Source organism: Hoplias malabaricus, chromosome 3 (assembly GCF_029633855.1).
Source record: "Hoplias malabaricus isolate fHopMal1 chromosome 3, fHopMal1.hap1, whole genome shotgun sequence".
NCBI lineage: Eukaryota > Metazoa > Chordata > Actinopteri > Characiformes > Erythrinidae > Hoplias > Hoplias malabaricus.
In genome coordinates, this window is record NC_089802.1 from 75,734,640 (window position 1) to 75,762,344 (window position 27,705).

The 27,705-nt window shown below is 44.4% G+C and overlaps 2 protein-coding genes across 3 annotated transcripts; one reads left to right on the forward strand and one right to left on the reverse strand.

Annotated features, from left to right (window-relative positions):
• Nucleotides 1–1,016: 1,016 nt before the first annotated feature.
• On the forward strand, nucleotides 1,017–22,772 carry micall1a (MICAL-like 1a). The gene is made up of 16 exons (XM_066665032.1): nucleotides 1,017–1,335; nucleotides 9,368–9,416; nucleotides 10,764–10,905; nucleotides 11,107–11,207; nucleotides 12,390–12,496; nucleotides 13,832–14,406; nucleotides 14,707–14,770; nucleotides 14,939–15,366; nucleotides 15,868–16,280; nucleotides 16,725–16,859; nucleotides 17,364–17,490; nucleotides 18,664–18,754; nucleotides 19,064–19,137; nucleotides 21,124–21,238; nucleotides 21,316–21,362; nucleotides 21,473–22,772. The coding sequence occupies exons 1-16, from the start codon at nucleotides 1,193–1,195 to the stop codon at nucleotides 21,610–21,612; spliced, it is 2,751 nt and encodes a 916-aa protein (XP_066521129.1). The 5' UTR covers nucleotides 1,017–1,192; the 3' UTR covers nucleotides 21,613–22,772.
• Nucleotides 22,773–23,744: 972 nt separating this feature from the next.
• c3h22orf23 (chromosome 3 C22orf23 homolog) lies at nucleotides 23,745–25,628 on the reverse strand. Of its 2 annotated transcripts, none has more exons than XM_066665031.1 (6): nucleotides 25,426–25,628; nucleotides 25,234–25,296; nucleotides 24,929–25,114; nucleotides 24,691–24,822; nucleotides 24,463–24,563; nucleotides 23,745–24,261 (listed from the first exon to the last, which is right to left on the reverse strand). In XM_066665031.1, exons 1-6 carry the CDS (start codon nucleotides 25,502–25,504, stop codon nucleotides 24,166–24,168), a joined length of 657 nt encoding a protein of 218 aa, XP_066521128.1. In that variant the 5' UTR covers nucleotides 25,505–25,628; the 3' UTR covers nucleotides 23,745–24,165. The 2 variants fall into 2 exon arrangements, with proteins under 2 accessions (XP_066521128.1, XP_066521127.1); XM_066665030.1 differs by having other exon boundaries at nucleotides 23,745–24,294.
• Between the last annotated feature and the right edge of the window lie 2,077 nt (nucleotides 25,629–27,705).

Genomic DNA, 27,705 nt, shown 5'->3' on the forward strand with positions numbered 1-27,705 from the left:
TAATAAACTATTTGTACACTAAAATAACTGATTCAAGATATAAATAGTGCACTATGTAGGGAGTAAGGATTCATTTGGGATTCGGCCATTTGGCTTCCGTCTGCTGTCGAAAGCCTGTCACTATAGCAACGATACGATACGAGTTGCAAACGATACTGTGATACTTAATCATTCGCTTAATTTACACTTAAGTAAAGTAATTCATTTTAAAAGTATATTTCTGAGTTGTTTGGTATTGTGTAATACTCCCATAGTCCCATTTCACAAAAATAATATTTAATTATTTTTTTATGTTTAGTGAGGTAAAAATATTAATATAAACAATATACCACGCACACAACAACAATAAAAATAATAATGATAATAATAATGGTAACACAAAACAAGAAACCTTCAATAATAACTTAATAAGGCATTATGTCTACTTTATTTTATTTTCCCTCAAAATAGATTCTTGGGCTCTGATGGAGTGTGTGTGTTTGTGTGTTTGTGTGTGTGTGTGCGCGTGCATATGTTTGTGTGTTTGTAGTTCCCAATGCCGGTCGATAGGGGGCGGGTCACTGTCCTCGCTCCTAGGGAGGATTAGCGAGTCACATTCGGTCCAGTTTCGCCCTCAGAGTCGGAGAGAGAGAGAGCGGAGATTATGGCTCTGCTGTGGGGAGGCTTTTGTAATCTAGAACAAGTCACAAACTCTGGATATGGGAGGCGAAATTACGGTTTTACATCGTCTGGACTTCGGGGACGCCCTCAAGTCTCTCAGCGCGGAGTCAGAGCTGATCTTTAACGTTAACAGTTAACTGAACCAAAGCTAGGGACAAGATCAAGAAACCTGGATATTTAATTTTCTTGCTAAAGGATATATGTCTTTATTTTGTCATGAAGCTATCGCGGATTAGCTTTGTTGTCTTTTAAATTAAGTTAATGACCGTTTTTTAACGAGCCAACCGCTGAATGTAGTGTACTGTAGTGTCTTTGAGCTAGCTAACGTTGTACCACTAGCTTACAGTGTGTCCATAGACAGTCATTGAAGTGAAGGAGAAATAAGACATTAGCCACTTTGTGGCGCTTATCTCTTGAAATATAGAGAATATTGGTTTGTTTAGTGATCTTCTCACTCTTAAAAACCTTCGCCAGCCTCTGTTTTTCCTCTTTAAGCGTGGTAAAACAAGTCTCGGGACTATTATTTTGGACCATGGGCTCATTAAAAGCCCTTCAGGAGTGGTGTAGGCTGCAGTGTGAGGACTACAATGATGTGGACATCAAGAACATGTCCTCGTCTTTCAGAGACGGTCTGGCCTTCTGTGCCATCATACACAGACACAGACCAGACTTGATGTAAGTATTATTTATTGACTTTGTTTGCCCTTTTCCTCCCTTTCTTGACCTTTTTTTTCAGGTGAAGAACCTTGGAAAAGTGGAAAAGAGGTGGACGTATTGCAAAGACACCATAGCCCAATCACATACTTCCTCCATCCAAATATCAGCGCATATGAATTGCCATAACTTGCTGTTGGTTTATTTTCATGCAGCTGTAAGCTCTGACTAAGCCTGGTCTTCCAGTGTCAGGGGTGGATCTTTACTGAAATACATTTTAGGTTTAATCTGGGTCTGTGGAAATGGCCCACAGAGTGGCCCACATTGTCAGGTCCTGCATGTCCCACATCTACCACGTTTTCTTTGTGCTTTAAATAGAATTGTGATCAAACGTTGCACAAAGAGATGATGGTGGTGTCCTCGGGCGTGTTTGTACATTTGGTACGTTAGGTTATTACACACACCCATATTGAAATAGTTTTACAGGAATTGAAAATCTGGTTGGATGAAGCTAACAGATTCTATAACAGAGGCCAAAAGGTGACTTGGTGAACGCTGGGCTGTCTACCTTGAGTTTTAAATAGCCCACCGAAATAGCGCTTACAATTTCAGCTTGTGGGGGCGGAACGGTGGCGCAGCAGGTGGTGTCGCAGTCACACAGCTCCAGGGACCTGGAGGTTGTGGGTTCGATTCCTGCTTCGGGTGACTGTCTGTGTGGAGTGTGGTGTGTTCTCTCTGTGTCTGTGTGGGTTTCCTCCAGGTGACCGTCTGTGAGGAGTGTGGTGTGTTCTCTCTGTGTTTGTGTGGGTTTCCTCTGGGTGACTGTCTGTGAGGAGTGTGGTGTGTTCTCTGTGTCTGCGTGGGTTTCCTCCGGGTGACTGTCTGTGAGGAGTGTGGTGTGTTCTCCCTGTGTCTGCGTGGGTTTCCTCCGGGTGACTGTCTGAGGAGTGTGGTGTGTTCTCCCTGTGTCTGGTTGGGTTTCCTCCGGGTGACTTCCTCTGAGGAGTGTGGTGTGTTCTGCATGGGTTTCCTCCGTGTGACTGTCTGTGAGGAGTGTGGTGTGTTCTCCCTGTGTCTGCGTGGGTTTCCTCCGGGTGACTGTCTGTGAGGAGTGTGGTGTGTTCTCCCTGTGTATGCGTGGGTTTCCTCCAGGTGCTCCGGCTTCCTCCCACAGTCCAAAATCACACGTTGGTAGGTGGATTGGCGACCCCAAAGTGTCCGTAGGCGTGAATTTGTGAGTGTGTGTGTTGCCCCGTGAAGGACTGGCGCCCCCTCCAGGGTGTATTCCCACCTTGCGCCCAATGATTCCAGATAGGCTCTGGACCCACCGCGACCCTGAACTGGATAAGCGTTACATATAGTGAATGAATGAATTTCAGCTTGTGGCTCAGTGTTATTCGTCTCATTACTTGTGTAGTCTCTTTGGCAAGCGTTGTAAGACAGGTGTCTCTCCATTCTCTAAAGGGCGCTTGTAATGTGACTGCTGTGTGCTGATTAAGGCTGGGTGTTATCAGGGTACTGGAAAGTGTTTACTTGATATGAACAGTGATATTTAATACCCTGAGTTGTTAGAGGTCTTGCAAACAGCTTGGAACTAACAAAATGCCCCAGCGGAATAGTAGTGTTGCATTAATAAGGCTTGAAGTTACTAAGCTGTTGTTCTTTACAGGCTATAACATTTTATAGTGTCATAACGAGAGTATAATGGAGTATAATCTAATCTCAGAACTACCATAAAACACTGACTTGGCCAATCAGCAGCATGCTTTATATCTGTTACATGAGGATTTTCTGTTAGAAGAATGGAAGTCTCCAGCATCTGGTTCGTATCAGCGTCACTGTGAACAGTTCTGAATCGGTACGTTTCTCTGGATCAGAGCATTACATATCGGACCGCTCTGAAAGCCCTGTGCACGTACGAACCGCATGGAATTTTGAAATTGGTAGATATTGCCCTTAACGTTATTTACATGAGCTGACCGTTTGTGATATTATCAGCTCTAGAAACACACACACACACACACACACTCTCTCTCTCTGTCTCCCTTATAATAACAGCCTGCATTAGTGCTGCATAGAGGTCAAAGCAGTTTCCCTGATGCAGACTGACAGCACAGGCCTAACCTCTAACAACACTCAGAGCTTCAGTGTCCCCACGTTTCTCTCAATCTTTTTCAGTTTCTTTCTCAGTTCCCATTCTCTCTCTCATTTGAGTCACCAGCCTCGAAGAAACCTAAAAAGAAAGTTTTAATAAACTGGAATAAGTGCAGAAGGGACACGGTGTAAGAACCAAACAAAAATAACATTCAGTGTTGATTCAACTTCTGCGGCAGTGTGTAAGCAGTGTGTTCTGCAAAGCCCCAAACATGCTGCATCAACAGTACAGCCCTGGTCTGAGAGACGGCAGACACGAATGTAGTTGAGGAAAAGCTGCAGACAGCAATTCAAGGCTGTGAGAAAACCCCCCGTCTTTGCGTTTAGTCTCCAGTGCGGAAGCAGTCTTAATTTTTGGTCTTGAGACAGACTGTCTCACCTTTAATCACAGCGTTACCGGGTGTGTGTCATGGTGACAGAGCAGTGTGTGTGTGTGATTAACATGTCATTAGTTGAGTCCAGTGTGTGTTTGGCCTGTTAAAGGCTTGTTGCTGGTGTCTTGCTTCCTCAGTTTAGTGCGTGGGGGTGGTTGTGGTTGTGGTTGGGTCTGCTATGCAGCACACCTGTAATTGTGTGTGTCTCTCTATAGAAAAGCTGGCAGCAGGGCTGGTCAAAATGTGGAGAACGTTAATGCCCAAGTGTGCTTGAATGTATTAGAGATTTGTCTTGCTGGAATAATGCATTAAACATTGTCTGTTTGGGTTTTACATTGTGTTGTAGTCCACACTGGTTCAAAATTAGCAACATAGCATTCTGGGTTTAGAGCAAAAATGCGGAATATGTAGAATCCAGAGGGCAGAGGTGTGTGATAAGCTTTACTTCTGTACAGTTCAGTGCCAAGTGTGAGGGCTAGAACACAATCTCTGCTTTGTGTGTGTGTGTGTGTGTGTGTGTGTGTGTACACTTATGCAAGCCAGCTGTCACTGCTAGCATGAGCGTGTGAGTCTTCCAACTTCCAACACTGATGCCAAATCCACTGTGACAGGCTCAAACCTTGGCTGCAGATTAGGTTGACGGACTGTCGGTCTGGATCAAGTGCCGTTAAAATGTCTACACACACACACACACACAAGCATCTCAATAAAGAGTGTGTTTATACTTGTAGTTCAGTTCCCTTGATCTAGATTGAACAAGAATATTATAAATTACTGTATTTTAGTCCTGATTTGCATTCAAATGGACAAAGTTCCAATCAAAGAAAGGAAAAAAAAGACCTATGATGCGTACAGGAGGTGTATTTCTGTGACCTAGTCATCAACAATGCACTACACTTGGCATAATGCACTTATCCGGGTTGTGTATACGAACCACACCAGAATTTGTTTAGATACGGACAGAGACCTCTGGGTTCACTTGTTTGGTGCACACCAGAGTCATATAGAAAGTGTTTACACCTCACTAATGGAGCAATTGCACCTGTGTACATTTTAATGGAACCAAATCTGACAAATGTAAACACACCCTTTATTTAATCCTTGAGTTGGACCACTTTACCGCTGCTACTAGTGTTTGGGACTGGTAACACAGGCTTCCATTTGCTCCTAAAAAGTTGTAAGACTTAAACAAATTTGTTGTAGGTATCAGCAAGAGGTCCTCAAAGTCCTGTGTTTGATGTGAATGCCTTAGTTAATTCATTATCTGTAACCCTTATCCAGTTCAGGGTCGCGGTGGGTCCAGAGCCTACCTGGAATCATTGGGCGCAAGGCGGGAATACACCCTGGAGGGGGCACCAGTCCTTCACAGGGCAACACAGACTCACACATTCACTCACACACTCACACCTACGGACACTTTTTTGAGTTGCCAGTCCATCTACCAACATGTGTTTTTGGACTGTGGGAGGAAACTGGAGCACCCGGAGGAAAACCCACGCAGACACAGAGAGAACACACCACACTCCTCACAGACGGTCACCCAGAGGAAACCCACACAGACACAGGGAGAACACACCACACTCCTCACAGACAGTCACCCGGAGGAAACCCACACAGACACAGAGAGAACACACCACACTCCTCACAGACAGTCACCCAGAGGAAACCCACACAGACACAGAGAGAACACACCACACTCCTCACAGACGGTCACCCGGAGGAAACCCACGCAGACACAGAGAGAACACACCACACTCCTCACAGACAGTCACCCGGAGGAAACCCATGCAGACACAGAGAGAACACACCACACTCCTCACAGACAGTCACCCGGAGGAAACCCACGCAGACACAGAGAGAACACTCCACACTCCTCACAGACGGTCACCTGGAGGAAACCCACGCAGACACAGAGAGAACACACCCCTCTCCTCACAGACAGTCACCCGGAGCTGTGTGACTGCGACACTACCTGCTGCGCCACCGTGCCGCCCCTGCCTTAGTTAATCTAAATTGTAAATAATTTGGTCATATATATTTACAATAATACATTAAGTGGGTTTCAGCGTTGTTGCAATTACAATCTGCATCGGTGAAACCAGTACAGTATTGTGTCCTTACTGTCGGTTAGAATCTCAGTCAAAACAAACATCTTAGGGTTTTGTTGATATGAAAGTTGTTGTGACTCAATAACAGGACGTTTGAAGATGGCGTCAGTTCCTTTATGTTTTCTTCTGAGGGAGTCACTTGCATCCATTATCTCGTCATCCATCGGTCGTTCCAAATTTACGAGGAGGTCGTCATGTTCTTTGAATGTTTGATGATTGCATCATTGTTGTGTTGTCGAGCGTACTCACCTGAACTCAGATCAGATTTCACTCTGGTGGTTTTTTTGTACGGCCTTTCGCTGGGTCCTAATTCCTCTTTCTTTCAAATTGTTTTTGCTCTTCCTCCTTGCACAGTGAGCTCCTGTTATTAGCGCAACCCGACGGTTGCTCACTTATTGTTGTCTTTAAACTCTACATGGATTATTTATCTACCAAAGTAAAGTGTTCTTTTGTTTGAGTGTAAACTGTACCCAGAGCAGATGGAGTCACGGTTTTGGCTGCTCTGACTGAGAGGAGCATGTGTGACATTTCTGCTGAATCATGTCTGAGTAGAGTTTCACTCACTGATGCTCTGCTGGGTTAAACCGGCTCTGCATGATTAGACCAGGCTTACTACGACTGAAGTCAGTCCTCTGGACTTTCTGCTCTACTTAGCCAGTGCTGAGGAACGAGGGAGTGAATTGGCTCATGTTCTGAAATTCTCAGCCGCTTGCGAGGACTGTCTCATACAGCAGGTGAAAGTGGCCCAATTCTGATCTGATCTGAATCTGACATTTGGGCCACTTTCGTATGTGGTATTGAAATCTGATCCATATCTGATCTGGGCCAGGTTGGAACTCGTGACATTTGTTACTCTGGCCGTTGAAAGTGATCCGTGGACTCACATAGCATTGTTATTTTAATTTGAGGCGTTAGGGACATGGAAACAGAGCTGTCAAAGCATTTTCATTATTTAAAAAATTCTGGGCAATGAAATAAACGTGAAACTTGTTATTCCAAGTTACTGTCACTCATTTATGAGAAAATAAAAGGTGTGGTAGTTTTCTTCGTAGTTCTGTTTCAGCTCTACATTGTTCTTGTTGGTATGAAGCTGCTTAAATGTGGATCTTGGAAGCGTTAAACTCACATCAGTGCTCATCTCCTCCTCTTTGGAGATTTCAGCAAATTTGCGCTTACAGTGAAATGTTTTAATATTCTTAAAAGTCTTTAATTAATACTGACAGCAGGTAGGTGTCGCAGTCACACAGCTCCAGGGGGCTGGAGGTTGTGGGTTCAATTCCTGCTCCGGGTGACTGTCTGTGAGGAGTGTGGTGTGTTCTCCCAGTGTCTGCGTGGGTTTCCTCCAGGTGACTGTCTGTGAGGAGTGTGGTGTGTTCTCCCTGTGTCTGCGTGGGTTTCCTCCGGGTGACTGTCTGTGAGGAGTGTGGTGTGTTCTCCCTGTGTCTGCGTGGGTTTCCTCCGGGTGCTCCGGTTTCCTCCCACAGTCCAAAAACACACGTTGGTAGGTGGATTGGCGACTCAAAAGTGTCCGTAGGTGTGAGTGTGTGAGTGAATGTGTGTGTATTGCCCTGTGAAGGACTGGCGCCCCCTCCAGGGTGTATTCCCGCCTTGCTCCCAGTGATTCCAGATAGGCTCTGGCGCTTACAGACAACGAATGAATTAATTAATTAATACTGAAGAGTGTGGTTTCGTGACACAACGCTGCACAATAAAACACCGCTCTGGTCCCATTTCTTCATTTCTAAAACGAAAGTGCTTTGTATGAAACTGGCTGATATTTCTTTCTGGTCAGAGGCTGAAGCATCGTCCTTTTGCGCATGTGGATCAGTTTAGAAGCGTGATCTGTTCAGACTGATATCAGATATGGGTCACATTTATACAGACAGTGTGAACAGCAGAATAGAAATCAGATTTGATCACAAAATCAGGTTTGGTGTTTACCTGCTGTATGACCCTAGCCTTTGAAATGCTACCTTCACTTTCAATTTTATTGGTGTAGTGTGAAACCGTCACTCAATATTCAAGTAAATTTCATTCGCAGTTTAGTCTCCTAGCTTTTAATTCTTTCAGTATGTTATTGATTACACAAAGGACATTTTAATGTCGTACTCTGCCCATGATCCACTTGTGCCGACTTGACTCGCGTTGGCAGAAATGTGAGGAATCCATGTGCCATTTTAGTCCCAAGTTATTTACATTGGTGTTCCTACAGCGTAATGAAACACCGACATCTTTCGTAGCTGTCCAACTAAAAACACGTATCTCCATTTTTGATGGTTCTTAGTCATGTTAATGATCAGTGAGTGAGCCAGCCTTTGTATTCACATGCTGGAGCTGTACAGATGTTTTGTGTCTTCTCATGCTGACAGCATATCCAGACAGCCCTGATTCAGACAGTACAGTAGATCCTGCCTCCTTTTAAGGATGAGGCCATCGGAGCCCTGCGTGGCGTCATGGCAGCAGCCGGCAGCTGACTGCAGTAGGAAAAAGCTGCTGCTGCTGCCCGTTGGAGCTGCATATTGCGGTGCAAGAGGCTTACTGCTTCTGCACACTCGCGCATTCCATTAAGCGCACAGAGAGGCCATTGTTTAGGCCAGGCCCTCTGCTGTTAACACCAGGCACTGTGACCCAAACACCGGGCATCCCATCTGCTCCAGAGCATGGCCGGAAGAAAAGATGCTTTTATTACAGTCTCGTGATATTGTAAAACATTGGATTGTGCGCACTGCATATTGCTTTACTGCTTAGGGCTTTGAACAAACAATGCAAGGCAAACCTTAACAACAACAACAACAAAGAGGGAAGTTGAATAACCACAGGGCAGAAATATGGAGCTTCAGTTCATGCTGCTGAGCGCGTTTACATTATTTTCAATGCTGTATCTTAATGATAATAATAAAAGAATAAGAATGATAGTTATAGCAATGTGAAAAAGCTTGGGTAAATAATAAGTTAAAGCTTGTAGTTTGTTGGAATTAGCTGCTGACTGAATGTGAAGTGAGAACATCTTTCTGGGTTTCAGATCAGCCTACCAGGCAGTAAACTTGAAGAATTTATACGTGGAAACATGTCGGATTTTCTCACAGTGCAGACAAATGATCTCATTATTCTTTTAGCGGTGGTGATTTCTCTCAGGAGAAAAAAATAAAATAACCTTCATCTGCAAAAGCTCATGTATTGGCAAGTGAACTGCTGTTATTTCTGCTGAGAAGAGCAGCCAGCATTTACCGCAGTAATGTACGTCTTCCATGCCTCGCCAAGTCGTATATCCTCAGCGTTTAAAAGTTTTCTTTAATAAGGAGTTGGTGACAAAGACCAGGAACAGAGGCTTAAGTGTGATACCATTGTAAATATCACTATTTATCGTGTTTCTAATGGTGATAATCTTTTTTCCCTCTCTGTTTTGTGGCCCTGCAGAGACTTCGACTCCCTGTCGAAGGAAAACGTCTATGAAAACAACCGGCTGGTGAGTATCAGCCTCAGCTCCTCGTTTTTGCCGTGTTGACCAGAAATGATTTGAAAATTAGAGGTTGCTGCAAAAAGTGACATCATGGTTAAACCCTAGGGTTTATGTTGTTGTCCATGTCTCACACTTCTCAGTGTTTTGCTGCTCTCGGCTTGGCTGGAGCTCTGCTGTTGTAAGCAGTAATTCTTTATTCATTCAGGTAGAGACAGATCTGCAGTAGAAACAGTCCGTTTGTCGTCTGGCAGTTCAGAATATAGCCCTATGTAATGTGATCTGACAGGAGGATAAGAGTCAGTAGGTCTTGAGGATGCATGTGTGATGTGGGCTTAATCAGGAGTGCAGTGTTGTTCATATGCAGTACACGTAGATTCAGTAACGGGGAGTAGATCGATATGTTGTTATTATTATAGCATTAAATTAAATATTTTTTTCTATTTTATGGCTGATGTTGGTTATTCTAGGGCTCTGAATAACTCCTAATATCGTTTTAAATACATCATGATTAATTCGTCCATTTAGGGCTGGACGATACGACCAAAATTTATATCACGATATATTTCTTAATTTTGGTTGATACAATATAATCCTGATATCGGTTGACAACAGTGTCCTGTAATGACTGCCAGTCAGTGACAGATGTAAATAATGTATATTGAAATACTGAGAATGGGTTTAAAAATTGAATCATTTTTTATTGCGATTTATATCGATATTGAAATATTGTCCAGCCCTACTTCCAATTTGTATGTTAACAAATATGTTCCAGTGTTAATAGTTAATGATATATCGTACGCCAGATACAGTGTCTCCACTAAAACTGTTTGACCCACATGTGGCGCTTCTAGTGTTACAGCCTGTTGTCCTTGAGACTTTAATTTTTAACCAATCATACCTCATCCATTAGAGCAAACATTTCAAACGTCCATATGAACTCTATATGAGATGATTCTGACCTCTTACATCATGAATATATCTTCAGATTCTGCAGTATTAAGCTGTTCAGTAGATTTAATGCTGTTACTAAGCACATACAGACAGCGCAGTTAGGTAAACAGGCTTTGTTCTACACTGTGACTAACTGTTACCCTCAGGCTAAGGCTAAACCTGCTGACTAACCTCATGTGACCCTGTTGCTGAGCCTGTTATTATCAGGGTTAAACAACATTATCACAGCTCACCTTTCTTATCAACCACCCTGCAATCTTTAGCAGTTTGGTAGATGAATGTCCCCTTGTGACTGTGAGAAACTCACCCAGGAGAAGGGCAGTTAAAACGAACATCGGCTTGGCTTTATACATTGTTTTCCAACAGTAAAGATTGACAGTATTGTTTCTCTCTTTGTCCCAGGCGTTTGAGGTGGCGGAGACAGAGCTGGGTATTCCAGCTCTGTTGGACCCTGAGGATATGGAGAGCATGAAAGTGCCCGACCGCCTCAGCATCATCACCTACGTCTCGCAGTACTACAACTTCTTCACCAACAAATCTCACGGTGAGCAGTGCACAAAACCCCACGTTTGGCATTGAGTGACATTAGGCTCCAGAGCATCCTGCTTTATTTCACATAATTTACACCAGATTTTTTATGTCTGTTATATGCTGCTGTGGTAAGAGTAAGCTTCACGTGAAATGAAAAGAGGAGACAGTCAAATGAACATGTGAATATTTACATCAGACCTGTTTCCCTTCGCAGCTAATCCCCCCTGTATGAAGAGACCAGGCGGTGCCAGCCACATTGAACCAGCGCTAAAAAGACCAGCCACTCCTTTGGAGGAAAGAAACTCCCAGGCTGAGGTAGGGAGAAAACCGTGTTTATGTTTGCAGCCTGGAAGTAAACACTACACTTCTGAGTCATAGAGGGCTCTTTTTCCTTGCTTCAGTTCTAAGAGCCATCTGAGTGCATGATTACAGAACAGATACTTGTGTTTATTAAAAGACTGAACGATGGTCGGTGAATTATTGAATGGCACTTTATTGTCAGTGGAGAATGGGTGGGTCTAATTCTGGCCCAAGTCCACGTCCTCGGCCTAAAAGCCTTTGCAGAAGCTTTGTGCTCTAATTAAATATCGGCCCCCCTCCGGGCGTGGGTTAGAACAGGGGATGACAGCAAATATTTTTCTGTAGCGTTATCTCTTAACTTGGGATCAGACTGAGCTATGATGCATGGAATAGTTTGAATTTTGTAGCTAATTTGGGCCACCAAGAGGAGATCCAAAAACAACAGAGTTCAGGTGTGTCTGATATTCAGTGTACTCCTGATATTATTGTAGAGATACCGTTTAATCTTTGAATCTTGCTGGGGTTGCCCTCTACTAATGATGCTCTTAAAATAGAGGACCACTTTTACTTTAGGATAGTGTTTAAAAAATGCTTTAAAACCACTGCTTAGTAAATTTGTAAACAAGATTTTCAGCTCTGTGCCGTACAGTCCATAAAGAGAGCTTTTGTATCCTCTCTCTGCCTTTTTTTTTCCGTGTCCCTTCCCTTTCCCTCTCGCCCTTCTTCAGACGGAACTTTGCTCTTCTCCCTCTTCCTCTTCCTCTTCTTCCTGTTCGTCTTTGACCTCCCTGCCCCCGTCCGACCCTGTGCTCAGGCAGTAGGATTTATGGGGCTGGTGGGGGGTTGTTCAGATCAGTTAGGTCAGTCTTTTTAACCTTCTAATTTCTTAGCTTTAGACTTCTGAGCCGGTTAAACATTAACCTCTCATTCCACTCCTCATCTTTCAAGGTGCCGCTAAAGATATGCACTCAGGTTCCTCAGGTTTTTCTAAAGAGTTATGATAGCGCTACACTATTTTTTATTTTACAAACGCATATCATTTCATCAAGCAAATGAATATCAAAAGAGATTCAACAAAAAGAGAAACCTTCAATCCGTTCATGATCGTGACTTTCCATATGATTTCCCTCATCCCTGTTCCCTTCCCGCCGCCCCGCCCTCATTCATGTCCTGGGTCCTGACCTTGTCCGTGTCCAGTCGAGACGCAGCACTTTGAGCAGCACCTGTGCGGCCTGTGGGAAACATGTTCACCTGGTGCAAAGATACCTCGTGGATGGAAAACTCTACCACCGCAACTGCTTCAGGTAGGACCAGCAGGTGCCAGTAATGGACCACTAAACATGGGACAGATGTGGATATAGAGTTCTGCCATTGTGCTGTTGAATTCTACATTAAATTGTAGGGGTGCTATCTCTGGCCTCAATATCAGCTTTTGTTTTGAGGGTTTTATAGTGTTTTGTTGATGATTCCTTATGTCATTAAAGCTCAGATTTCACCACCATTTAGTTTAATTAAAATAGTTTCATGTGATTCAAATTATTCATTCATTCATTCATTATCTGTAACCCTTATCCAGTTCAGGGTCGCAGTGGGTCCAGAGCCTACCTGGAATCATTGGGTGCAAGGCGGGAATACACCCTGGAGGGGGCGCCAGTCCTTCACAGGGCAACACACACACATTCACTCACACACTCACGGACACTTTTGAGTCACCAATCCACCTACCAATGTGTGTTTTTGGACTGTGGGAGGAAACCGGAGCACCCGGAGGAAACCCATGCGGACACGGGGAGAACACACCACACTCCTCACAGACAGTCACCCGGAGGAAACCCACACAGACACAGGAAGAACACACCACACTCCTCACAGACAGTCACCCGGAGGAAACCCACGCGGACACGGGGAGAACACACCACACTCCTCACAGACAGTCACCCGGAGGAAACCCACACAGACACAGGGAGAACACACCACACTCCTCACAGACAGTCACCCGGAGGAAACCCACGCGGACACGGGGAGAACACACCACACTCCTCACAGACAGTCACCTGGAGGAAACCCACACAGACACAGGGAGAACACACCACACTCCTCACAGACAGTCACCCGGAGGAAACCCACGCGGACACGGGGAGAACACACCACACTCCTCGCAGACAGTCACCCGGAGGAAACCCACACAGACACAGGGAGAACACACCACACTCCTCGCAGACAGTCACCCGGAGGAAACCCACACAGACACAGGGAGAACACACCACACTCCTCACAGACAGTCACCCGGAGGAAACCCACACAGACACAGGGAGAACACACCACACTCCTCACAGACAGTCACCTGGAGCGGGAATCGAACCCACAACCTCCAGGTCCCTGGAGCTGTGTGACTGCGACACCTACCTGCTGCGCCACCGTGCCGCCCTGATTCAAATTAGTTTCATTTTAATATGATTTATTGTTGTATTTGAGACGCATTAATTTTAATGTAATCAGTTACAGTCAGTTCTAATCTGTAAGGCATAAAGTTAAATGTTTTGCCTTTTTGTTTGGTAAAAAATCACCACAGACATTACATTTCTAAAGTGGTGAAGGAGACTCAAGAACTTTTACCGCCATTTTTTGTTGTGTTACAGGTGTAGGGAATGTAGCAGCACTTTATTGCCTGGTTCTTACAAATTCGTGGGAGATCCTGAATCCCTGGTTTGCACGCACCACTTTGCCAGGACTCCTTCAGTCAATCAGAATGGACGTCCGGATCTGAGCAAGCTGACTGGCCCAATAGCGTCAAACCCAGGCCCCGAAGCTCCTCCCAGTGGGAGGAGTTTAGAAAAGACATTTCTAGGTCCCTCTAAGGCCTATGAAGCTGGCCCATCTGCTGATGCGCCACAAACAGACGCTCCGAAGACAGAAAAAGAGCAAGAACAAGATGCAGCTGAGGGTAGCTCAAAAGAAGAGACAGAGCCCTGCCCGTCTACACCTCCAAATCCTTTCGACGAGTCCGAAGAAGAGGAAGACGTAAAGGAAGAGGAGCAGCCAAAACCAACCACAGAAATAGCCAATGGTGGCCCTCCACCAGCTCCAGCGAAGAGTATAAGAGAGGAAAGCCGACCAGTCCCTGCGCCTCGAAAAGTGATTGACCAATCCCCTTCTGCTCGTCCCGTACCCAAGCCACGCCCACCGAGACCTGCCCACAGTCCAGCAGTCAACGGTCAGTGCTATTTCTTGTCATTTGCGGTTGTCTACTTGGTTCTGTAGAGACATTTACTGTGTTTAACACGCCACAGTCACACAATTGATGAAGGATTCCTGGAATGTTTTAAAGAAATATTTTCCAGCAATACATAAGTTATTACACTTAAATTGAGTATTCATTCACTCATTTTCTATAGCCTCTTAATCCTGAATGGGCTTGCGATGGGACCCCAATCACAAGGCACACGGCAGGAACACACCCCAGACAGGGAAATAAGAATTGATCCTATTTAACTGAGATTGTCTGTCTGTGTAGGAGACGAACGTGAACGTAGACTCTCTGCTCCAGTTCCTCGTCGAAGATCGTGTTCTCCTGCTGGGTGAGACTAGAGACCTACGCACTTAGCCTGTACTTATTCATGTAACCAGACACATTTTATGTCTGTCATGGTGGTCTGGTGGTTTGTTTTTCTTGTTTGTTAATGTCTACATATGTCACTGTGTCCTCCCCTCCCTTTTCCCCCCATTGCTCATTCACTCATCTCCAGCCAAACCAGCGACACTCCTAAAGCCAAAGACCCGCCCTGGCTGGCTCTGGTCAAATCCGAGCCCAAGAAAAAGGCTCCCGCTCCTCCCCCTTCTACAGCAACGCCTCCACATGTTGGGGCATCTCCTCCCTCAGTGAAGGAGGAGGAGTCCTCCCCCTTCACCTCTGTGAAGGAGGAGGGGTCTCGCCCAACCACACCCCCTAATCCTTTCGATGATGTTGAGGAAGAGCCAGAGGCAGAAACTGCAGACACTTCAGCACTACCTTCCGTGGTTGCTGTCCATCCTTGGTACGGGATTACACAGGCTGCTGATGTCACAGGTGTAGACACACCTCCCAGAACAGGGAGCCCCGCCCCACCCAGAAGTCCAGGAAGTGCCAGGAGTAAAAAACGAGCAGCGCCTAAAGCCCCAAAATCTTCCTCTTCAGGTCAGTTACAGTTACTGACCAGAAAAAAAGCTTGGAGCCAGGGTTTATTATTAAGTTTTGTTTCTTATAGTGGCCTTGGCAGTAAAAGAAATGTAAGATTAGATGTTAATTATATTAATTATATTATATATAGTAATAAATCATACTCTACGTTGTTTATTTAATTTCCAGACATTTTAAAGGCACTTTATTAATATTAGGTTTAAATAATCAAAATTGTCCATCAGACAAATTGCAGTATACCACAGGAAGTGTAGGGGGCAGTATTCCTTCTGTTGTTTTTGATCTACCAACAAATTTCTCAATGTAGACCTATGTTGTTTGCAGCCATGGGATGAACCAGAGAAAACCTATGAGTTAAATTAACTACCTGATCTGGAAATAGCAGATTATGGAAATACTTTGTTGAGTCCAACGCTTCTTTGTCCCTCACTCTCTCCACATTTTCCATCCATCACCTCTTCATTTTTCCAACATGCTTTCTGCTTGCTGTTCCTTCAGCTCTTCCTTCCTCTCAGTCTTCCTCTACCTGTCCCTCTCCAGCGCTGAGCACCGAGAGTCTCTCGTCCTCTTCGTCAGACCACGGCCTGTCCCGGACCGCTGGCCTGTCCACAGCCCCGCGACGTCGTTCCGCGGACGAGCAGGAGCATCCCTTCACCAAAAGCGTGTCAGAGCCGTCGATTAGCAGCCCTGCCTCCAACAATTCAGCGCCTTCGGCTGAGCTCCAGTATCGCCTCTCGCCAGGTCCCTCTCCCTTCCCACCACACACCAATACCTCTTCGGCTCCTGCCACTCCACAGACCAATAGGAGCGCAGGGGGGAAAGGCTTAAGACCGCCCCCGCCCCGCCCTCCAGCTGGTCCCAGTCCTCTGATTGGTTCTCCATCCACACAGCAGACAAACACACCCAGTAAGGTGAGCAAAACTATAGCACATAATGAAGCTATGATTTCACGCTACATTGCTACATCGCTACATTGCTAAAGCAGTGTTTGATGTTAATCAGGAGGAAGTTAGCTTTCGATTTTACCACAGTGACCTCATTGCAGGCAAACAGTTTGTAGGTGTCTGAGGTGAATAGAGTAGGGAGTAAATGCAAGGTTTCTAAGGTATGCTCTTTGGCGAGCCACAGACATTTATCTTCCTTCTCTCCTTTCCTCCCTCTCTTTCTCACTTCCATCAATCTCTATCCCTCACCGCTTTTCACCTTTTGTTTCCCTCTCCCACCTTTAATCTACCACACATCTGTCTGTCTCCCTCTCTCTCTTTCTCTCTCTCTCTCTTTACATTCCTCTTTCCCTCCCCTTTTTCTATCTCTGTCTCTATCTTTCCACCCACTTTTTCTTTTTCTCTCTTTAGCGGATCTGTAAGGAGAATCCGTTCAATCGTAAGTCCTCCCCCAGCGTCACCTCTCCTGAATCCAGACCCCCTAAAGGCCCACGACCTTCTCGTCCCCCAGCACCCGGACATGGATTTCCTCTCATCAAACGCAAGGTATTGTGCCTCGGTCTAAGTACGTTACAGAGTGCTGCTTCATATTGTGTAAAAAAGGGTGCAGTAAGAGTGAGTATCAGTGGCTAGATTTCGCCTATTGGCTCAGGGTTTTGTTTTTTATTACTTCTTCAGTCGTGTTCTCCCCGTGTCCGCGTGGGTTTCCTCCGGGTGCTCCGGTTTCCTCCCACAGTCCAAAAACACACGTTGCAGGTGGATTGGTTACTCGAAAGTGTCCGTAGGTGTGAGTGTGTGAGTGAATGTGTGTGTGTCAGTGTTGCCCTGTGAAGGACTGGCGTCCCCTCCAGGGTGTATTCCCGCCTTGCGCCCGATGATTCCAGGTAGGCTCTGGACCCCCCGCGACCCTAAAATTGGATAAGCGGTTACAGATAATGGATGGATGGATACTTCTTCAGTCCTGTAAGCAGCACATAATGATCCAATCAAGATAACAGCCCTGTTACATCGACTGTTATAACTCACTGTGTCCTCTCTGTGGCTTTCCAGGTGCAGTCAGATCAGTACATCCCTGTAGAGGACATCCATGTGGAGATGGGGGCGCTGGAGAAACAGCTGGATGAGCTGGAGCAAAGAGGAGTGGAGCTGGAGCAGAAACTTAGGGACTGCTCTAATGGTGAGGAAAACACATCAGTAATCAATATATTTATATAAAATATTTAAGGGTATGATGATATACTCTCCATGAGTCAGAGATAAATGAGCCCAAGAAGAATCTAGTTCAGTGAATCGTGGTAGGAAACACACAGGCTTGTTTTTTTTTACAAATGTCTGTCATATATTCAAGATTTGACATATTCTAATTTATCCACAGAAAAGTAATAACATCCATTCATTCATTCATTCATTATCTGTAACCGCTTATCCAGTTCAGGGTAGCGGTGTATACCTGGAATCATTGGGCGCAAGGTGGGAATACACCCTGGAGGGGGCGCCAGTCCTTCACAGGGCAACACAGACACACAGATACACATTCACTCACACACTCGCACCTACGGACACTTTTTGAGTCGCCAATCCACCTACCAACGTGTGTTTTTTGGACTGTGGGAGGAAACCGGAGCACCCAGAGGAAACCCACGCGGACAAAGGGAGAACACACCGCACTCCTCACAGACAGTCACCCAGAGGAAACCCACGCAGACACAGGGAGAACACACCACACTCCTCACAGACAGTCACCCAGAGGAAACCCACGCAGACACAGGGAGAACACACCACACTCCTCACAGACAGTCACCTGGAGGAAACCCACGCAGACACAGGGAGAACACACCACACTCCTCACAGACAGTCACCCAGAGGAAACCCACGCAGACACAGGGAGAACACACCACACTCCTCACAGACAGTCACCCGGAGGAAACCCACGCAGACACAGGGAGAACACACCACACTCCTCACAGACAGTCACCCGGAGGAAACCCACGCAGACACAGGGAGAACACACCACACTCCTCACAGACAGTCACCCGGAGGAAACCCACGCGGACACAGGGAGAACACACCACACTCCTCACAGACAGTCACCCGGAGGAAACCCACACAGACATAGAGAGAACACACCACACTCCTCACAGACAGTCACCCGGAGGAAACCCACGCGGACACAGGGAGAACACACCACACTCCTCACAGTAATAACATCCATCACAACAGAAATTAAAGAACCAATCCCTGTAGTTCCCCCTACTGTATATAATTAGTTCAGCATGCTCAGGAAAACTCACTAAAGATTTTGAAAGTTCAGCTGGTTGAATCACTGCGTGTCATTCTCTGTGTATTTCAGAGGAGCACGAGGAACGGCTGCTGGTGGACTGGTTCACACTGATTCATGAGAAGCACCTTCTGGTGCGCAGAGAGGCAGAGCTTGTCTACACGTGAGTAATCAAGCATTATTCAAGAATCTCATTTGCATAATGTGCACACTTCAAATGGCACAGACAGACTTAGAGGGCTTCTGTGGGTTTTAAATGTGTCTTTGTTTGTCTGTATTTACAGATCACACCATGGTAATGAACCATAAAAAAGCTCCATACTTTAAAGATTTTTAATTTGAGTTTTATATTCAAAATCCATTAAAAAATAAACAGTTATTAAGGGTGGGGAATCTTAATGAAGGCATCTTTTTTAGTCTCAGTTTGTAATTTAGAGTTTGGAAAATCTTGACTGTGGTTGGTTGCCTTCAGGGTGAAGCAGCAGGGTTTGGAGGAGAGGCAAGCAGACGTGGAATATGAGCTGAGATGTCTCCTCAACAAACCAGGTAGACACCTGTGGGAAATCACCCAAACAACACACAGTGACTCCTTTATCTGTGACTGACTCACGTAGTACGTACTAGACAATTTTTAATGTATTTAACGAGTATTTGGACTTTTAAAACCCTCCATGTTACTGTTCACAACCCACCCTTTGCATTAAACAGTCGTTCTATACAGGGGGTCCTCGACTTACGACGTTGATCCGTTCCTACGTCGCGTCGTAAACCGATTTTCTGTAATGTACGTAAATAACATACTGTAAGCACCAGTGGCAGATGCTGGTCTTTCAAGGAGGTGAAGCTCAATTTCAGCCTCCATCATAAAATGTGTGGGTTTATTTATACGTAAATTCTACCCTCCGTTCCTTTTTAAGAAAATGATCTGTGACGCTGTCGTACCAACAAGGCGTCTTTTCCAGGGACTTGACTAGTGTCTTCTCAATGGCCAGCAGAGCTAGGCTGCTTAAACGGCCTTGGCCCATGTGAAGTGTGTCCGCCTGTGAGTGCTTTGTGACGGTGGAGGGGCTCAGCAGCACCCGCTGGACAGAAACTGTGATAGAAGTCAGAAAGAGTGATAGAAGTCAGTCTCCAAACACAAGCAGCTACAAAAAAACCACCAGAAATAGAAGCTCGATTTGTCACTAGTCGTTTTTAACAAAGAAAATGCCGCTAAGAGGATTAACAAAGTCTCTGGTTCAACTCAGAACAGAATGAAAATGTAATGCTCCCACGGATCTTTACACCAAAGGATCGCTGATTCGCTCATTTCACTGTCAATCAAAAAGGGATTCAGCCTCAGACAGATCATCCAATCATCATGCAGAAGCTGAGCGTCCGGGCCAGCCGAGGCCAGCCCACTGCCCCATAGACCCCCAGAGACGCTGAGCGTCCGATGGGCGGGACAAAGCCCAGCATTTATCCAATGACTCGCCTCGTTTCGCTGCACTTCGCTGCTTCGCTATTGAACTCTGTGGACGCTGTTTAAAGCACAGTGAAGCTGCGGGAATGATTGAGAGGAAAGCCGCGTCTTTACCAGTGATAAGAAGCTGATTCTGAACAAAAGTTGAGTGCGTTGTAGTGCATATTTATTCAATGACACGTACACACAACAGTATATATTTGATCACTTATTTTTTGACATTTTAAGGGAAGCTGAGCTTTCCTTGCAGTCTTAGAGCAATCGCCTCTGATAAGCACTTATTCTATCCTAACACCTATCCTCCTCGGTCCCGAGCCGCGTAACCGTGTATTCTTCCGCTGCGCACACCAAACAAGAAGTTCACGTTACGACGTTTATGACGCAAAACCACTTAAGTCCAAACAAGGCTTTATACAGTAAATGGGAGATGTGTCGTAACCACGGACTGACGTAACCCGATGACCTCCTGTAATGTTTTTCAGCTGGAACTACATGTGATATATTTTGGCTATTCATCTTTCACGGTTTTCCTAGATTTTCCCTCAATATTCGCGATACAGCGGTCATAAGGCCCCTTTGAAAAAACCCGCGAAGTAGCGAATCCGCGAAAGATGAACCGTGAACCCAGTAAACAATTAGCCGTTGATTCAACGTTGCAATTACGTAATGACTGCCGTCTAATCAACGTTCTCTTAAGGTTGAAAATGAAAGTTAAAAAAGTCCAAACACAGACATTGAAAAGACGACTATTAGACGTATTTTGGACGTCCGTTGACGTTATTAATTGGTCCCGAAATAAATTACTTGTATAAAACGCGTTTTGGACGTCCACTGACGTTATCGATTGGTCACCACTTAACTAACTTATTAAGATGGATTTTGGACGTCCATTGACGTTTAAAATATGTCCTTGACGGACAGACTACTTTTAGACCTATTTTGAACGTCCAGGGACGTTCCTTGTTTACTGGTAGCGAGGGATTACTGTAGTATGTATAATTGTTATCCCATTCCCTGCTGATACGTATTTCTCTAATTTTCTCTCTCTTGTCTCTTTTCCGTTTCTGCAGAGAAAGAGTGGAGTGATGATGATCGAGACAGGGAGAAGCAGTTGATGGCCGAATTGGTCACCATCATTGAGCAGAGGAACCAAATCATCAATAGCATGGATCAGGACAGACAGAGGTAGTTGTTAAAAACACTCACTATCAATGCATTTGAACTGCACAAATAATACACAAATAATATTTATATTTCTATAGGGAAGAGGAGGAGGATAAGCTAGTGGCTGATATGCTGAAGAAGAAAGGCAAGGGCAACTTTCTCTAGTCTCTCTAGTTAATTTATCTTGTTTGTTTTTTAATCAGTTTATTATTTAAAAGCCATTTTAAAGAGGCTTTTTGACTCTTTTTCCCCCAGAGTTCCACGGCGAGAGCGATCAGAAAAAGAAGTCTGCGAAGTTTAAACCCATGAAGGTGCTGAGGAGGCTAAGCACAAAAAGCGAAGTGGGAAAAAACGTGAGCCCACGGAGAGAGAAAAGTCTCGGAGGTGGGACATAAATAGGCAGATACATCAATTGAAATACGGCTCATATTTATTTATATTTCTTTCTATGAATAAGCTGAAAGGAAATGCCTGGGAGGAAACGGACAACATGAACCTTCATCCTCCTCGCCTGCTCCCAGCAGAAATCCAAACACACAGCCAGTTATCAGCGTGATTGTTTTAGTTCTTTAACTTTAGCTTTGTGAATAGATGCAGTATCAATGCTGTTAATGAAAGTAGACTAAGATTGTTTTTACCTTCTGTTTAAGGAGCAAGCTTCACTGATTAAAGACTCGTTCACGACTAAGAAAACTAAACTAAAATGACAAAACGATGCATATACGCCAAAAACGAACGCACCAAAGTCAGCTAAGGTTCGCGGATCCCTTTATGATGTCATAGGTACAAATTTAACACGCCTTTGGAGCAAAGCTGTGATTTTAGAGAAAAACTAAACATCCAGAAGTAGCGCTTGGGTTTTTAATTTTTTGAATTTTTTGATGGCTATGCTTTGTACACCCTGGTGCTTGTGGGAGATGAGTTTACTAATTTTACAGATGCAAACTTGGGTTCACAGCTCTTCCGTGCTGCACGGTTTCCTCTCTGTGTTTCTATCAGTAACACGAGGCTTTCTCAGAAGCTATTTAAAGGTAGTGTGATGACACTACAGTTGCAGAAATTATGATGAACTCTTGATGGAAGGTTAATCACAAAGACTGAAAAAAGTAAGCACCACTTGTTATTGTAATGTTCTTTGTGTATAATGTCACTTTTTTGTCATGAGCATCATAGCAATACAAACATTTGAAAAGATAGAGGCTAATAGTAGATCAGGAAATATGATGTATTTGAAGTTAACTGTCTACTGCAGCTGCATTTCAGTGATATTTCCTGTGTGTAGAAAAAAGCAGAACACCCATTTAAAACTTACTTGTTATATATATGAAAGTGTTTATGAGGCACTCGTAAAAAATACACCTGACTGTCAAACATATTTAGAATAACCCCATGAAGTCTTTAAAGGTAGCTGTAAACTATGTTAAGAGATGGGACTACTTTCTTAGAAGAAGATAATTTTACCAGCAAAGAAGTGTGGGTGGATTATACCTCATCATCACGGGATACTAAAAAACCAAAAAGCAGAATTCAGCTGCTCCTGGGGTCGTGGGATCGAGCCAAGCTCCGGGTGACTGTCTGTGAGGAGTGTGGTGTGTTCTCCCTGTGTCTGCGTGGGTTTCCTCCGGGTGACTGTCTGTGAGGAGTGTGGTGTGTTCTCCCTGTGTCTGCGTGGGTTTCCTCCGGGTGACTGTCTGTGAGGAGTGTGGTGTGTTCTCCCTGTGTCTGTGTGGGTTTCCTCCGGGTGATTGTCTGTGAGGAGTGTGGTGTGTTCTCCCTGTGTCTGCGTGGGTTTCCTCTGGGTGACTGTCTGTGAGGAGTGTAGTGTGTTCTCTCTGTGTCTGCGTGGGTTTCCTCCGGGTGACTGTCTGTGAGGAGTGTGGTGTGTTCTCTCTGTGTCTGCATGGGTTTCCTCCAGGTGATTGTCTGTGAGTGTGGTGTGTTCTCCCCATGTTGGTGACTCAGATGTCCATAGGTGCGAGTGTGTGAGTGAATGTGGTAGTGTGTGTCACCCTGTGAAGCATTGGCGCCATCTCCAGGATGTGTTCCCATTTTGCGCCCAGTGATGTTGTGTAGGCTCTGCACCCACCGCGACCGTGAACTGGATAAGCGCTTACAGATGATGAATGAGTGAGTGATGTGGTTAAATATGTAATTATCGTACTATTACAGCATTGGTAGCTTATTCACAGCTAGGTTCTGTGAAGCCAGGACCTGAAAGGTTTATAAATAAGCAGCTCTTATTCCAGATGATTTGGATTAAGGTTTTATTGCTTGTTTTCTAACACACACGAGACGACACATTTTTAAACTTAAACTGGCAGCATCACTCGTAGATTTAAAAATAAATAAATAAATGAAAACAATAGGATTATTGTAGGAGTGTTTTATTAACACGAGGTGGTAACTGAAGTCGCTTACCGTTTTTGGAAATGACCTAATGACATTTGAAATGTAATATTTAAACGTTCATGAAAACAATGCCTTCAAATTTGTGAAGTTTGTCTAATTTTATCTGTTGGGCCTTAATTTCAAACAAGACGTGAAAAGAGAGGGTGTCTAAGAGTGCCATTTTTTAAAAACAAAAATTATATTTATGATAGATATTTTATGTTGTAGATTATGTACATCTGTGTCTCTAACTGTGGACATTTTCTATTTTGTATCATCAGAAAACAGGCTGCAGTGTCTTTGTGTTTATATAATACCCATATCCTGTCGTCCTTTATGTTCTGTCTTTGTGCCTCCAATAACCCAAACCAGGGGCTTTTGTTGCATTAAAAACGCAATATGAAATGCAGACTGGTTCGGGTGATAAAACAATAAAACTCATTAATAGAACTACATCACGGGTTACTGTGTTTTTTTTCTTCATTTGTTGCCTGCCTCTCTCTCTCTCTCTCTCTCACACACACACACAGTGGACCACTGCTTTTCTTCACTGCTGTTCTTCACTCTTCTTCTGTGTGTCCATGTCTGTCTTTCACCTCCTGCGTCCTCAGCCCCTCGCTGCGTCTGCCGTCGATCAGCTCCAGCTCTCTGATTTTCTGTGGGATGGAGGGAGGCAGACATCTTTGAACCTGTTCATAAACACTGCCGTAAAGTCCACCTGGATTCAGCATCGATGCTATGTGTATAACATATAAAACACAACACTGTTGTCAATTATAAAGGCCTCTGCACTAAATGCTAAGGGTTTCCATGGCGATGTATGATGCAGAATGTGTGAATCTCATTCGCATCTTCACCTGCGATATCTGAGAGTTAATGATGGGATGGTAGTGGCGTCCCTTTCCGAGTGCCGTCATCTCCTCCAGAAACTTCCTCCTCTCCTCAATCTCATCCAGAACTGGAAAGACAAAGGGAATTCTGGGAAACGGTCCCTCCCACTAAAGTGAAGTAGCCACAGGCTCTATTCATCCCTCACTTCCAATATGACTCTCATTCACTGAAACTAGTTGTGGACGTATTCTCACCCTCCTGGAACCTGTCTCTCTCTCTCTCCTCTGGTCTTTCCACTGGCTGGGGGTGAGACGGAGATGTGTGTGGCTGATCCTGACCAGTTGAGAAGATACTCTGCAGTCTGTGCTTCTCTTTCTCCAAATCTCCTGCAGCCGGATGGTTGAGGAAGAGATATATATATATTTTATTAACTTATTTATTTAAGGTAAACGGATGTTTTCTCAGTAGCATGATCAAAGGAGTGATGCTCACGTGTTGCTCTGGGTATGAATTTCTCTCTGCTGTAGTTGTCTCCGGCGCTGCATTTCTCAGCGCTGCGTCTCTGCGACCGGGCTAAGAGAACCGGACCTTTGCTGACCTGGGAACGAGGCTGGGGCTGGGGCTGGGGCTTGGGGGCAGACGAGGATGGGTTACAGACCATTGGTAATGTACCACCTCCTGGTAGACGAACACAAACATAGCCTCTGTAAGACCCCAAACAGGACACGTTCTGTATAGTCGTTTAGTTAATGATCTAGAGACATGTTCCTGATCAGGAGCTCTGAGAGGTGTCTTACTCTGTATTTGGTTGTTGATCTGTCTCTGCTGAAAGCTGGTGAGCTTGGATTCTCTCATCATCACTGGGGGTCAGACAACAGAAGCATTAGGGTTAGAAAGAACTGGTTTATATAGAATCTGTCACAGCTCACCCTTTAAAACCTTCATTATAAACACATTCTAAGGGATTATCCATGGGATTAAACACATACTCTGTATTAACGCCCTGGTCTCGTTGCTGTAGTTCACCCTGGGACAGTTCCACAGTCCGCTGACGTTTGTATCGTCCATCTTCTTCACCCCAGAGCGACAGAACCTCGGTGTAAACTACAACGATTGACGACAACAGAAGCGTACACTGAGATATGAGCTCAGCTACAGCACTTATATTAAACCCGTGGTCGCTGAAGCCTCTCCGCTTGGTTTGTTAAGGGAGAAGTCGCTATGGTAACCGAGACACGGCGCCGATACCAGTCTTCACCAGCAGAGGGCGATTTAAAACTCACTTAAAAGGGCAACGCCAGCACGTTTAGAGAATTCTCTAGAAACACTTCAGTCACTGAGATGAAAAGGTGAATTTTATTAAAACATACAGGGGTCACACTGTCTACAAAACAAACGTAGCCATTTGCTATTCACATTCGGTGCAATGGGTGGCGCTGTAGAGTCACATCTTATCCACTTTCAAGGCATCTTTGGATTTATTTTATTAGAAATAACTTCTAAATCTTTACTTCTTTTATTTTTTACTGATTTAATCCATGACAGGATGGTGACTTTAAAGGCTAAGCACCACTTAATGAACCTCCATGAATATTCCACATTATTGTAGTGACTGACAGATATAAGTGTGAATTAAAATGAAAATAGCAGCTTAATTTGCTTTAAAACTGACAATTTTATTAAATTGACGGAAAAACCCGAGCTCGCTACGGAAATTCTCGAACGCGACCGTGACGTCACTGGTGGACAACAGCGGAACAACGCCGCGGTAAAACACCGTTATGACTGACTGTTATGACAGTATCTAGCTAAATAACCAACATTATTCATGACAATAGATGTAGAGGTACCGTTATTCTTGTAAATGTGATCGAAGTCGAACTCGAGTTCCTCCGACACTATAAACCTCCGTAATGCAGCTACGTAGCCGAGTATAATCTGAGACACCGAGTTTAGCGAGTCAAGCTAACGTTAACTAACACCAACTAAAACAGGCGAAGTGAGTGTCCTTACCCTGTTTACCTCCATGTTACAGAGGCTCTTGAACACCTTTCGTTGGTGTCCTTACATGCCCATATTGTTGGAAAAGCGCCAGTGAAATGAGCTACAGATAACGGAGTGAGCGGAGGGTCCTTTCCAAAGTGCCCGTTTAAAGTTGACAAATTTAGTCCATTTTCTGGATATTTTGGGATCTTTGGGCCATTTGTTCACAGATGTCCCACTGTACATTGAATGATTGCAGCCAAAAACAACACACCTTTTCCTCATTCTGCATTAAATTAAGTGCAGCTTCTAGAGTTGTTGTCCACCATCTACGTCACAGGCAAGACGCCTATTAGAGTTTCCCAACACCGCTGGGGGGGGGGGGGGAACCAACGGTCTTTTAAACCTTATTCCTTCAATTAGTAAGAAATCACGTTTTCTGACTCAAACTCCACTGTATTTATTTGTTTGACACTTTCATATCGCTGGTGCTTATCCTTTAAATAGTACTGTGAGGTAAATAAGAAACGCAGACACAAATATCGTGTTCTGAACAGTTTTATTTGTTTTATTGGTTCAAAACGTCCATTTACCGAGTGGCGTCGGCGTCACTGGGTTCTGAAGAATGGAAACGGTGGAGTGTTTGTTAGAAGAGTTAGCACTGTTGGGCCTGAGCAGCCCTTTACTTTCCAACCAAGCAACATACAACTAGTAAAATAGATATGTAGAAAGGCACATATATTTTTTTTTTTGTCAAAATACAATTTTGGCATGCATTGGCTTACAAATCAATAGTAATAATAATAATAATAATAAACAAAACTAAGAAAATCAATAAAATCTGAAGCAAAATAAAAAACAAAACAACAACCAAAAAAAAAAACAAAAAATAATAATAAGTGGTAAACTTTCAAAAGCTTTGACCTTTATAAAGTGCCTGTTCCTTTGAGAGGGGGACTCACAGCGTGAACGTTCCTGCTCCCCCTCTAAAGAAAGTCAATGATGAAAACAATAATAACTATAATAATAATAGGAAAAAAAATAATCATCACCATTGGCACAGGACACAGGCCACGTAAATACACGTACACTCATAAATACTCGCTCACTGAGAAACAGCAACAATGCAAATGCCTGTTTGGTCCGACATACAGTAGCAGTCTACTAGAGTACAGTGTTGATTTAAGCTTGTCCTGAGAGAGAGAGAGAACGAGAGAGAACGAAACCCTGCCTAATCAAGAGAAATCACCTTCAGTCTGGTCAATGTATCTCATATCTCTAGTTGT